Genomic DNA, 13,643 nt, shown 5'->3' on the forward strand with positions numbered 1-13,643 from the left:
GTTTGGGGAAGGCCTCGAAGGGGACTGGAGACGGCTCCCGGGCCTGGCAGATCCCCATGCACTAAATATAAATGAAGACGTTAAAGAATTGAGAAGAAGGAGGGAGGGAGGGGCACGTAAACGAGAATGAACAGCTTGCAGAACTGGGGGGAACCTATATAGACTGGAAGGAGCGTGTTTGGAGGCGTGGTCCCGCTCCTGAAATTCCGATACATAATCTCCAATTAATATGAAGGCCATGGAGGAAAGGTCTTTATCAGTAGGAAAAGCCATAAAACCTATGGAAATTCCCCTGGATTGGTTTCTTACGTACTATATAATAAGATTTAATGTTGCAGCCTCACATGCATGACAGGGAATCTCTTGATGCTGTTATTATTAGCATTGGTAGTGCTGCAGTGTGCTCTTGCTAAAGGTCCAGTGCAGCACCTGACATGTTTTTATCTGACATCAACAGCACACTGAGCCTGCTGTTTCTGCTGCTTCTCATTCTTCTTCTTTGCCCTCCTCTCTCTGTCTTATCTGTAAGCTGTCATAGTGCAGGTCAAGACACACACACACACACACACATATTGTTCTGCTTGAAATGAGCACAAATTCCCGATGACTTGTAAATTATTCTTTAATTATCCCTTTACATCAAAATTTACACCAAAATTTAGGCAAAAGCACAGATTTAAAACACCTACTGCACATTACACATTAAATGTAACCAAACATAAGGTAGTTAAAACTAGGTAGTAACAGATACACAGTCACCTTATCAGTACTCGCACTGAAAACACATACAAAAGATAAACACTTGTTTTCTGTCTTTTTTAATAGCGAAACCATCATGGAAACACCAACACAGTGTAAAAGTCAGACTGTCATACATGGCTGTGTCTGAAAAGTGCTATATCACTACTTACTGTACTTTTCAAATGCATGTCTCAGTTAAAAGTGCAATTTTCAGTCACATATGACCAAAAATACCGAATCAGGTATTTTTTCCACACACACTGTGCAGTTAGCTTTATATTTAATGCTAAAACGCTGACCTTCAGCTTTAAGGCAATTTGAAGACTAAAAGAAAAACCCTGGGTAGCAGTAGACATTGTAGTTTTGTACCCTTTAGGGTTAGGGTGATTCAAATAGCTAAAAGCCAAACGTTCTCAGTTGATTGGATGTGAATGTAATTGCCCTCAAAGTAAAACTGAGTCAGGAGTTTAAAGCATGATGCTGTGCTATATTTTTCGTCATGTCAGCTCATCAGAAAAAGGCCATCATCAACAATGTGTTAATCCTTCTTTGCCATGCTGTACGGGACACGTGGCTAGCCGCAAACTCTTTTGTTTGTCAGAAAAAATAAATGCTGGAAAAACTGGTAAAAAACAATGTACAGTTTAACTTTTAAAATGAGGCTCTGAATTTGGTGTAGATGTGGTTGTCTGTCTCTCTCTGAACACTTAGCAGCACAAGGCTCATGCAGGCTTCAACAAAATTTCACCAATGTGGTAGCTACACAAAAGTGGTGATATAAGTTCTCAGACACAGCCTGGCTTCTCTTTTTTTTTTTTTACCACGGGAAAGATATGTGACCATTTATATTGTAACAGGCACTGGTTCTGTAACACACAGAGCACATCTTTCCCCAGAGTCACATCTCCTCCACAGACACAGTTCAACAACATATGCGGCTGTAATGCTCCGCTGTACATTTTGTGGTGCGTTAAATGACTTTACAACACAACACACACACAGATATCACTATGCCATGGTTCAAGGTGAGTTCTCTTTACAGCTCGTACTCAAAGTGTCACATTGAAAAGGAGATTCACAAAAGAGACCACTGGAGAGGTTGTCATTTGTACAATATGAGAAAAACTCTAAAATTCAAAGCAGCAATAAACGTCTCAACACTGACACTGCAGAGGCGGTCACTGAAGTTTTACTTCCAGATGTGATGATTTCTTCTTTTATTCAGGCACACCTGCCACTATGATCTAATTTCCCCTGGTTGTGCAAACATTCTTACAGATAAGATTCATCATAATGAAGTGCACTGTGATTAATATATATATGTAAATGTAAGGCTTCTTGTATGTAAACCCCCAAAAACCACTTTGATCACCGATAAGTACACCAATCTGCTCCCACCTTCATGAGCAAACACACTTGAGCATACACACATGTCACTCTTTTTATTTTATTCCCCCCATTAAGTGAGGAGTCCCACAAGCATTTGCATTGTAAAGTATGTGTGTCTGTGTGTGTGTTTAGATAGTAGCTGTAATTAGCATGATTGGAGAGTGAGGGATGGTTAGAAACACAGGAAGAGATGGTGCTGATGAGGACATTCACCCTACCGTGTAGCCTGCCAGGCGGCTCTCCTCAGCAACAAGCAGGCATCTTTTTGTCTCCATCGCTACAGCTCTCATCAACGATGGCCGTGTGAGAGCTCTGAGTGTGTGTTGAGAGAGACACTGCGGCGCGCTCGTTTAAGGAGCGCTCGCTGAACAAAGTTGATTACACATTCATTAAAGCCCCGGCCTCTCGTTCACCCACTCCACTTGACCTGTCCAAGTGAGAGGCGGATCAGGGAGCGTACTCTGCATTCAGGACACACTGTGGATTATTTCTGGCTCTGTGCTTATGATTAGGGCACCGCAGTCACATGAAATATAAATAAATAAAAGATGATGATGATGAGATGATAAGATGGGTTTTGAAGTGCAGCCTCCCAGTGCTCACTCCTGCATGCCTCTCTGGCTCAGACAGCTAATGCCACATTATAATGGATACTATGGATTTCTTGCATCCTATTAGATCTGTGATTTGCCCCATAATTGTGTTTGGAAGGCTTACTTGGGATTTTAATTTAGTTTTCATTTTTACATCGTTAATTAAACCAAGTTTGCACAACTGAATGGGATCCTCTGCCAACAACTAAGACAGTTCTCTGCACTAAAAAACAAAAGGGAAAAAAAATATTGGATAGTAATTCAGTAAACAGCCAAATCAAATGGACCTCAGACAATCCTTCCAAATGTTTGCACCACTGTCCTCGTGAGGATCTTGCAATTATAGCCTGAAACGCCTAGCACAACATAAACTGAATCTAACTTTGAAACTCCTCTGGAGAAGGCCGTCTCTGTTAGAAAATCTAATTTCAGCAGGAGCATGCGGAGATTACCTCTTCACGTTTCGGTCCCCTTGCAAGGGAGACAAAAGATTAAAAGCTCACAAGGCGGTTGCAGGAAAATTAAACGAATAAATAAACAAGCACACTTCTGTTACACATAAAGGACACATTCTCTGCTCGGGACTTTTACTCTGTGTTGTTTTGCCTCTTCGGATAAAACAAAATAGCCTCACAAATCACTCTTGAAACGAACTGCCCGCAGCTCACAGACGATATTAATAATATTAATAATATATCAATATTAATATTGATGGAGTATCTATTCCACTCTAACGGCTTTAAAAATATGTTTTAGCAGGATCTAATAAACTAAACCCTCCTCATAACACTGAATGATCCCCATTGCAGAACAAAAAACCCACAGCAGAGGCTGGTTATGGGTAATATGTCCTTGAGATGGTCCTCATTTGTAAACACAGTAAGAATCTGAGTTGCAGACTTGATCACTTACTGAATGAGCTCATTTGCTTCCAGTATTTTAGCTAAGGAACATTTTCTGCTCACTTCACTCACTCCAAATCATCCAACCAGGGCAGCACACATCAAGGTGTTTATAAGGTAATCAGGTTACTATCATCAAATAACATCAGCCATCATGCTCTCATTCACTCCTGGCTAAGTCTGTTTGAGGTTCTGCTCCTGAAATGTAACTATGCTCTTTGGATTGACAATACACCACTGCTACCAGAATACTAAAACACATATTTCATTAAACTTTTATGATAGCATGTGGCATTTGTGGTTATTTCACAAGTTTTTTTAAAATTTGCTTTACATTTTCCACATGTTCACCTCAGATGTTGGTGCTGATGAGTGTGAAAATATGACGTTATGAACCTCTGTGCAGAAGTTGAATGAATAAAGATTTCACTGTTCACTGTGAATCTCATGTCATCAGATGTTGCCTACATGTTAGCAGTGCTGTAGTGCAGCGGTCCCCAACCTTTTTTGCACCACAGACCGGTTTAATGTTTGACAATATTTTCACGGACCGGCCTTCAAGGTGTCGCAGATAAATACAACAAAATAAAAAGATACAACCACATTTAAGAATAAATGTGAATTCACTGTGTAATTGTGTAACTTTATTAGCAGCGTCCTCCTGAAATGCACCAACAACACTGAGAGCAACATCCTCCTCTCTGCCCCTTAATGCTCTCTGGTCACTATGGTAACACATAAATATTTCTTTCAAATAAGACACACAACTACAACACGGGAAAAGATCCAGGAAAACGCTAAAGTCCCTGAAAACCATAAATTTCACACCTGAGCCTCAACTCTCACAGCCCGGTACCAAACGACTCACAGACCGGTACAGTTGGGGTTGGGGACCACTGCTGTAGTGCACTCTTTAACATACTATACACACTAGACACTGTATGTATATATGTCTTGTGCTGGACTACATCATTCTTTAAACTTGAAACACTTTAATTCTTAAGGTGAATTTATTTTGCAGCTGCTAGTATCTGATAATGTAAGGAAAGCCAATTACATGTGAGACATTTCAATATGTTGAAGTTTTATGCTTGGCAATTTAAATGACACACACTGCTGTCTATGAGAACAGCAGGGATCATGTTCACGTTTGACTTCTATTTTGCATGAGAAAAGTCCCAGAGATCATATAACGCTGATTTCTGGCCTTGACCATTGCACACAGATATTTCTTCAGATTCTCAGACTCTGTTGATGATATTATGTACTGTAGATGATGAGATAATCAAAGTCTTCACAGCTTTACATTGACAAACATTATTCTGAAATTGTTTCACAGTTGTTTTGCAGACTGGTGAACCTGTGTGCATCTTTACTTCTGAGGAACTCTGAAGTCATGTTACTGACTTGCTGTCAATTAACCTAATTAGTTGCAAAATATTCCTCCAGCTGATTTTCACACTGCTTATCTTTTCAACCTTTTCTTGCCATCATCCCAACTTTATTTAAAAAAATATATATGTTGCTGTCATCAAATTCAAAACAAATCTTCAGGCAATAAAGGCAAGTAAAATATATTCAATAGTTATAAAATAACTATTGAATATATTTGACATTTTACACAGCTTTCCAATTCTCTTTTGTCCTGTCTTCTTTTCCTCCCCCCCAACTAGATGCAGCAGATGGCTGTCGGAGGTTGCTATATTTATTTTGTGTGTATTTTAGGAACAATGTGAAATCGTGTTTCAAATGTCACTGAAATGTACTTACAGGCTCAGATTAGTTCGGCTAACCTTAGCAGTGCTAGCGGCCGCAGCCTGGGTTTCTTCCGTCCTAACCTTCCTATTCAGTGCAGAATATGGTCACACTTGGTTTCTGTTGCTTGGTTACATATCTGCTGTCATACCTGGCGGTCGGTTGTATTATTGTACCATCTTTGAATGGTACAACAGCACCTGCCATTGTACTTTTATCAGAATCAGAATTAGAATCAGAATACTTTATTAATCCCGAAGGAAATTAGGAAATTATTATAAAATAAAAATAATACATCCTGCACCTGTGTTGAACCCAATCACCACCACCACAGTCTAAATTTATCCTTGTTAGGGTAACTGGTGATTCTAAATGGCGTGTAGGTGTGAATGTGAGTACCTCACCAGTGGCTGGACAAGCACGATAATTTAATGGAAAGTTATCCTTCTTTGAATTTTCTTTCTTTTGAGTAGATTTACTAGACTGTCACTCAACATGGCTGTCTGGTATGTGTATATGAAATCTCAAAGCTATTATTCTGATGGTCTTATCACTCAACCGATGCGCCTGTCTAGCTATGTTGGGTTTATTACTAGCTGCTTTGCCACGGTGAAACACTGGAATGTTAACTCGGGTGATGACACGTCTGGTATTTGCCTTTCATTTTCCCTCCCCGCACTGAATGTGACCTTCTGTTATTCATGCACAGTGTCCATGTTAAATGCTGTATGGTTCACTGTCAACAAGACAATGCAGTGAAAAAAGCGATAGAATTTATTGAATCCAAAGTAGTAATGTTGCTTCACAACTGCTTCTCACTTTCATGTCAGCTGACACTGGAATTTATAACAACAGGCCTTGTGTGCCGAGAATAGACCAACAATCAGGGGGGAGCATGTGAGCGGTATGTGCGTCTGTACGAAAATCATTGATGGGTGTCAGCAGGTGATCACTCTCTTGTCATGTGTGCACGTGTTGTGTGCACACACTGAAAACAATATCCATCTTGGAACTATATTTAACCAAGGGCTGCTGCATACTGTGTTCAGTATGTGATAGCAGTGAATTGATTCTCAGTGCAAAGCAAGTAAAAAAAAAAAATGCCAATAACGGTTTACTTACTTTCAGATTTTTAAAAAATCACTGAAATACTTCAAATGGATTCAGTCTTTCTTGCTTTGTGTGTTCTTGTCTGATAAGCGATAGCTCTGCAGTGCTGTGGATGTGCGTATCTGAGGCTGTGTGTTCGCTCTGCATCCAGCAAATATGTAAATTGTTGTGAATTTAGCTGTTAAGCACACTGCAGAATATCTGTATACAAATATCCTGCAGTGTGAACTCTTTCACAGATATAGCAGCAAGAAAACATCTTAAAATTTCATTACAGTTGTTAAAAGTATTTACAGTTTTTCTACTGTGAGAACAGTGTCACCATAGGTTTGCACCTCACTGCAATTTGTTATTACAGCAGTTGTATGTAGACATTTGAGTGTTTACTGCTGTAGGAGGTAATGACAGTTTGTCCCTGTGGGCTTTTCATTTCAATTTTATTTATATAGTGACACATCACAACACAGTTCCCTCAAGGCGCTTTTTATTATAAGGTAATGACCCTACAATAATACAAAAAATAAATAAATAAAAAATGAAGAAAACCCTGACAACTTCCCATTATTTGGAAGGAAAAAGGAAAAACTCCCTTTTAACAGGAAGAAACCTCTAGCAGAATCTGTCTCCTGGAGGAGTGGCCGTCTGTCGCGATTATTAGAGGTCAGGGGGGAAGACACGACAAAGAGAGCCAGAGATAAATAATAACTAATAATTAAATGCAGAGAGGTGTATAAACACATAGTGAGTGGAGAAGGTGATTGAATGTGCAAAACCCACATAATGCACCTGATCGAGCCCTAACTATAGGCTTTATCGAAAAGGAAAATTTTGTTTTTATGTCTTTTTGGGTTTTGTTTAGTGTGTGTGTGTTTTTGTTTTGTTTCAGACATTATGAAAAGCAGCAAGGCACATCACTGCACATTAAAGAGCCACAGGTAACAAGCTGCACATCCAAGGACAAAAAGTCCGCAAAGAACTTTAAACCTGATACTAACTTGTGTCCTGTTGTAGCTGGATTACATTTTGGACTGACAGCTTAAACAGTATTTGAAACAACTGTCCAGTGACACCTCATGCAAAGGAAGTTAAAGTTCACTTCGCCCATCTTAACAATGGAGCCTACCCATATAATGTACCAGATTCAGCCCAAAACAGTGTAGGGAGAAAACGATAAAGCTAACATAGAAATACAAGAAAATAAAAGACCATAACAGACAAAGTGAAACTAAAGTGGTTTGCTGGATTACCCCAGGGAATGTCCAGAACTGAAAGCCCAATAAATCTGATTTTAAGGTGCCAGCTAAAAAAAAGTTAAAAAAAAAATGTTTTACACTCTGAAAGCAGTGCCTGTCTTTCAGTTCACCAATGAATCATTATGTATCTGATGGAGGAGGAGCATGTTAAACAGACTAAAATAATGTACTGGTTCTGCAGAACACTCGATCATTTCTTTTCCGGATTGTGTTGAACAGATTTAATGGTGCACTCACATCATTTAAGGGTTCATATTGGGCATGTGGGGGGTTTAGCTAAATGTCTCTTGAAACAGCAGCCTCTTTAGCATCTGAAGCGCCTCTGTTTTTCAGAAATGATGCTGCCAGCTGCTGAAGTCAATGCGTAGCCTGATGACGGGGGAGTCCTACACTGCTGGTGTTTATGCTGATTGCCAGAACTTTTCAGCAACACCTACAGAGGATCTTTTGAGCGCTTCTTCAATCAGACAGGCGCTTGCTCTGCATGTTGGACTGCTCATGAAGTCCTGCTCAGTGAGACAGAGCTGGCAAGTTCAGAGTAGATTTTCGTTTGTTGTTTACAGTTTTTATCTCCCCTTGTGGGAGACCCTTTGAACTAAAATCCCACACCTGCATGTGTTTCAGTGTCTGTTAGAGAACTCCTGTGTAAAACAGGTTGCCTTCACTTTTTTCAAAACCCAAGCGCTGTCTCTTCGGAGAAAACCCCTCTGTTAAAAGGAGAAGCCGCCGTTTTTACAGCAGTGTATTGGCATCGTGTGACAGCTTCACTCTAAAATAGACTGTGAGAAGTCACGCAGCCTGCGTGATCGAGCATGTGTGAACCAGAGATGACTGGGGTGACATGCAGAAGCTGTGAACAATGGAGGCGCTAGCGTCAGCTTCAGTTTAGCTTTTCGAAAATGACATGTGCTCTTGTTGTTGAAGCTCGAGCCATTCTGGCACCTGGCAAATCCTACGAATGCCAGCTGACCATTAGCTCTGAATTGGATAACTAAGTGAAACTACAGTTCTGTGACCAGGGACAATATTTCCCAGCATGGCATTCCAGCAAACATGCTGGAAATGTGTTCATTAAAAACTCACATTCACCGGCAGACAAACTCACATATTCCTGCTGTACTTTTCATAAACACACGCAGGCAAAAGCATCAACGTGATCGCTCAACTTACATTCTTTTCCTGCTGTCCAGCAAAATGCTGCCTGCACTTGAAGTCTATTCCTCCAGGTTGCTACTGGAGTAGAAACTCGACATCTCTGATACTGTTTTGGAGACACTCCAAGATGATGAACCATTTGAGGTGAGGTCCAGGGAGGAGCTGTGTGGTCTGGCCTCAACCACAGCCCCGCCAGGCCCTGGGCCTCCTATAACTTTCACCTTGGGCTGCTCTACATCGTCCCCAACCTGTAGAATAGTAGACACGGTGGTCTCCATCCTGCTGGCCTTGTAAACACTTGTCTGGGTCTGAAGATAGCGGGTGGACTTGAGTTCGAGGCCTTCATAGGAGCCTTGAGGGACGCAGGGGCAGCAGCGGAATGCTTGTTTAAAACCAGCTCGAAACCTGTGGAGGAAATACACAAATAAATCTGTTCTCCTGTGATTTGGCTGCACGGTGACTCAGAGGTTTACACTGTTGCTTCACCCCAAGAGAACCCTGGGTTCAAACCTGGATAGCCCCCTTTCCCTTATTGACATCTATCATCCCCTCATAAATAAAATCATCATTTAAAAACTGCATTCTTTACTCTGGTGATCTCTGTCTAATATTAAAATTTGTTTAATAATCTGAAATATGTTAATGTGAAAAAAATAACAAATAAAAACCCTGAAATCTATTATCTGGCATCAACCACTATATGTGAACTGTGAGATTATGGTGGTTTAAAGGTAAGAGCGCTGAATTAATCAACCGTGCAGTTGATTTCTTCTTGTTAAATTTAAGGGAGAAATTTGCTATTTTGTTTTAATGTCTGACCAGGAGTGACAACTTGGGAAAGTTAAGAAAAAAGATGACAAACATACAAAACTATCACCAGTTTAGCTCTGCAGAGTTTTTTCATCTTCAGCTAACTGTTTGCAAATGGCCTGGTTTTGTTTGATCTCTGTGTGTGGATGAAGCCAGGAGTACAGTGCCAGGCAGTGGCAGCACAGTAAGCAGGGTGGTGTTATAACTGAGACACTCAGAGTCAAACTGGTGTTGTAACTATTCAACGTTACCTCTCTGTGAAGCCCCAGTAAAAACTCAGTGGAGCATTTAGCAGCTAAAGAGATATTTCCACACAGGAGTTGGTTAGAGAGTGAACATTAGACCTAAATTGGTCAGATGGACTGAGAAACAGCTCTAAATAGAAGCTATTGACGCTCTCTGTGGATTCTGGTTGTGTAAACAGAACGGTGACACATTACTCATTCCAACTTTATAATTAAATTTGTGTAGCTTGTTGCACAGCCTCCAAGTAAACAAAAAGTCATTTAATGCAGGTTTAAAGGACACAGCTGGTTCATTTTTTCCTCATCTTCTTACTGGTAAACTACAGTACAACAATAACATCCATCCGTGAAACACATATGCTCTAGATATTTTAAATGTAAAGGAAACTGTAAATCTGAGTTATTAACATTATATCTGTGGTGCAATTGTATGCCAAAGACACTAGAACATCATGTGTGTGTACAATCAAAAGATCATCTGTCAATGGCACTTCGGGCATGAAGCTAACAGCAGATGTAAAACTGTAACAGTTTAACACACATGCGCAGTGAACGTCCAAATGTTACTGTTCATTAACACATTTGCAGGTGTTACAAAAAAGACTAAAAATAAATCAAAACACTGACAGAAGACACGATGGAAGTATTTTGCGATTTAGATGAGAAAAGCCTGACATGAAACATCTTCAGTAGACAAACACAACCAAATGTGAAGCCCAGACAGAGAGAGAAGAATGAAGGGAAAGGCAACATGTCTGTCGCTGAGAGCGAGCGATAAGAAAGAGACTGATGAAAAAACACTCACATTGGTTATGCATATGAGCTCAGGGAGACAAAAACCGCCAGTGACTAAACCTATAACCCTCCCCTCACCCCACACATTTTCATTTTTGGGACTTGGGAGGTAAAATACTCAAGTGTGAAATCGCATTTCTCTGAAAGCTCAAAGGCAATTAGCAGGTTACAGCAATGGAGGACAATGGAAGATGCTTCATTAAAGAAGCATCTTCCATTGTCTTTGTGAATGATGATTCATTCACAAAGTCGAATATTTTAGATAGATAGAAAAGATAGGATAGCTTATTTCGAACATGTCAATGTAAGTAAAATAACAAGAGAGAAGCCAGGAGTACAGTACCAGGCAGTGTTAACCAGCAAAAACTGCTATAAACTTAAAAATTGTTGACAGTCACATTAGCTTAAGTGTGTACCATTATAAAGGAGTGTCTGGTGTTTAAAATTTGCGATGTTTTTTGATGAGGTTTATTGCCCATACTAAGTAATTTTGATATAAAAATAATGTAGCCTGAGCTTTTCAAAAATCCAAAGCCTACATTGTCATGGGGGGCTTATTGTTTTTTTCCCCCTTATTTTCTCAAACTTTTTGGTTAAGTTGCATGTGGAGTTTTAACTCCATCCCTTGGAGCTGTGATCCTTCTGTGATGCTTAAAATTCTAAGTTTTCAATCTCAATTGAGCTAGATAACGGCTCAGAGCAGACTAACGGGGCATTAATGGAAAAAACAAAAGCTGTTTAGAACGCACTGTGTGCTACTCTTGTCAGCCACATCTCAATCCAAATCAATGACTCTTTGATGTACTTGAATAAGAAAATTGCATTATGAGGTTGCTGTCCACAAGTTTGAAGCAAAAGATGGATGCTGTCATGTCAGTCTTAACCAGAATCTTTGAGGAATGTCTCACAGCTGAGCCTACAACAGGAAAAATAAAGACAGTTCTAAACCTCAGTATTTGATATGTGGAACTAATAAGATGGCCTCTGGGTGAAGTAGTTGCATAATGGTTTGGAGGTGCTAACTAACCTACCTGTCATTTAAGCAGCAGTAGATGATGGGGTTGTACATGGTAGAGCTCATGGCCAACCACATGATAGCGAGGTAGACCTGCTGGATGTATGTTTCCTCAAACATTTCGGGGAAGAACTGGTGCACCAGGAAGTAGACATGGTAGGGCAGCCAGCAGATGGCAAAAGTACATACCACCACAATCATCATCTTCACCACCTGTTGAATACATGATTACGCAATTATGTTTTGTAGATTTCTCCAGTGTGAACATGATTCTCAGTCAGACAAAGATTAATGTCAGACCAATTACAAACTGGTATCCTTAAGGAGCCTTAAGGTCATTATTATTAAAATAAGATTTCAGCAAAAAAGGAACCCCAGGTTACTCACGATACATTCATCGTGAGTAACTTGGGGTTCAATGACACAAAGGAATGGAGGAGCCAGAGATCATTCCATTAACCTCCCAATTGATAGATGTTCTTTGGGCCAAAGCTCATTTAAGATAGAGCAGAAAATTTGTCTGTGGACAGAAGAATCAAAATTCAACATTCATTTTTGGAAAAATGCCTGTGAGAGGAACCATCTGACGTGGTCTCTGTTCAAAAGCCTATATTTCTGATGGTATGAGGGTACATTAGTCCCTGTGACAGGGGTCGGCAACCTGCGGCTCCAGAGCCACATGCAGCTCTTTAGTCCTTATAGTGCGGCTCCGCGTGGTTTGGGAAAATAAATTAGAAGTATTTAGCTGAAGTGTATTTTATTTATGTTAGTTCATTTTTAACTTGTAGTTCTAAATTGGAAGATTATTGTGATATTGAAATATAAAAATAAAATTATATTCTATTATTTTTTCATCGCTCAAAATAAGCGTCACACTCACGAAAGCCGGTTTACCCACCGAAACGCCGTGCATTTATCGAGACTTATCAACCCCAGGTAGGCCAATTATGGATCTTCGGATCCACATTATGTCAGCAGCTATTCTCCACCGTGAACTATGTTAAAAACAAACGCCGCTCACGCCTCACAGATGACAGCTTACAGACCTGCGTAAAGATGAAAGTGACTTCGTACAGCCCCGATTTGCAGACGCTGTGCGCAGAGGTTCAGGAGCAGAAGTCCCATTGTAAACATATCACGGCAGACCCGACGATGTTTCCATGAACATGCTTTTCAGCAGCTCTTTATTGACCACTTTTCACACACGGTTGCTGTACGCATACAGCCGTCTGTAGCTTTTCAGCTCACAGCCCGACACACACCAACACAACAGCATAGACAGCACAGACGTTAAGGCAGCGAGGCGTGATTGCGGGTGCCGCTCAGGCGTGTCCGCCTCCCCTGCAGCGGTGCTGCAGACCACGCCCCGCCACACACATTAACCAATTAAAATACATATTTAGGCAGAATTTTGCAAATATCTATTTTTCATTTTTCAGCAGCATAGGGCTTTTTTTCCAATTATTTTTTAAAAGTCAGGTCAAGCCTCCAAACGCCCAAAGGCGATATCAGGGTGGCGGCTCACAACAGTTTTTGTTTGCTACATGGATCATTTTAGTTCAGCTGGGTGTCTTTCCTTTTGTTATATTTCTTTAAGAGTTCAAAATGTGTTAATTACATAAATAAAATGTAATTTTCTCTATAGCACTTCATGGATTTCATAAGCAACACACCTTAGTTGTTCACACAAAGCATAAAGGTAAAAAACAATATATACAGTGTTATCTTCATTTTAGATGTCAAAAAGTATTTGCGGCTCCCAGTGTTTTCTTTTGCGTGGAAACCGGGTCCAAATGGCTCTTTGGGTGTTAAAGGTTGCTGACCCCTGCCCTATGACATTGAAAGCTTGCACATTTAATACGTTTTATATGTTCTAGTGT

General features: G+C 40.3%; 1 protein-coding gene across 1 annotated transcript in view; it reads right to left on the bottom strand.

Moving 5' to 3' along the window:
- Positions 1-606: 606 nt before the first annotated feature.
- The window catches only part of tacr1a (tachykinin receptor 1a), a 61,046-nt gene continuing 48,009 nt past the window's right edge, over positions 607-13,643 (bottom strand). Inside the window, exons 4-5 of the mRNA XM_084945495.1 lie at positions 11,780-11,976; positions 607-9,303 (exon numbers count right to left, since the gene is read on the bottom strand). Coding sequence (XP_084801621.1) covers positions 8,958-9,303; positions 11,780-11,976 — 543 coding nt within the window. The 3' untranslated portion in view covers positions 607-8,957. The remainder of the gene's footprint in view (positions 9,304-11,779; positions 11,977-13,643) is intronic.

The sequence above is a fragment of the Perissodus microlepis genome, chromosome 12 (assembly GCF_051167445.1).
Source record: "Perissodus microlepis isolate ML-2025 ecotype Zambia chromosome 12, ASM5116744v1, whole genome shotgun sequence".
Lineage (NCBI taxonomy): Eukaryota > Metazoa > Chordata > Actinopteri > Cichliformes > Cichlidae > Perissodus > Perissodus microlepis.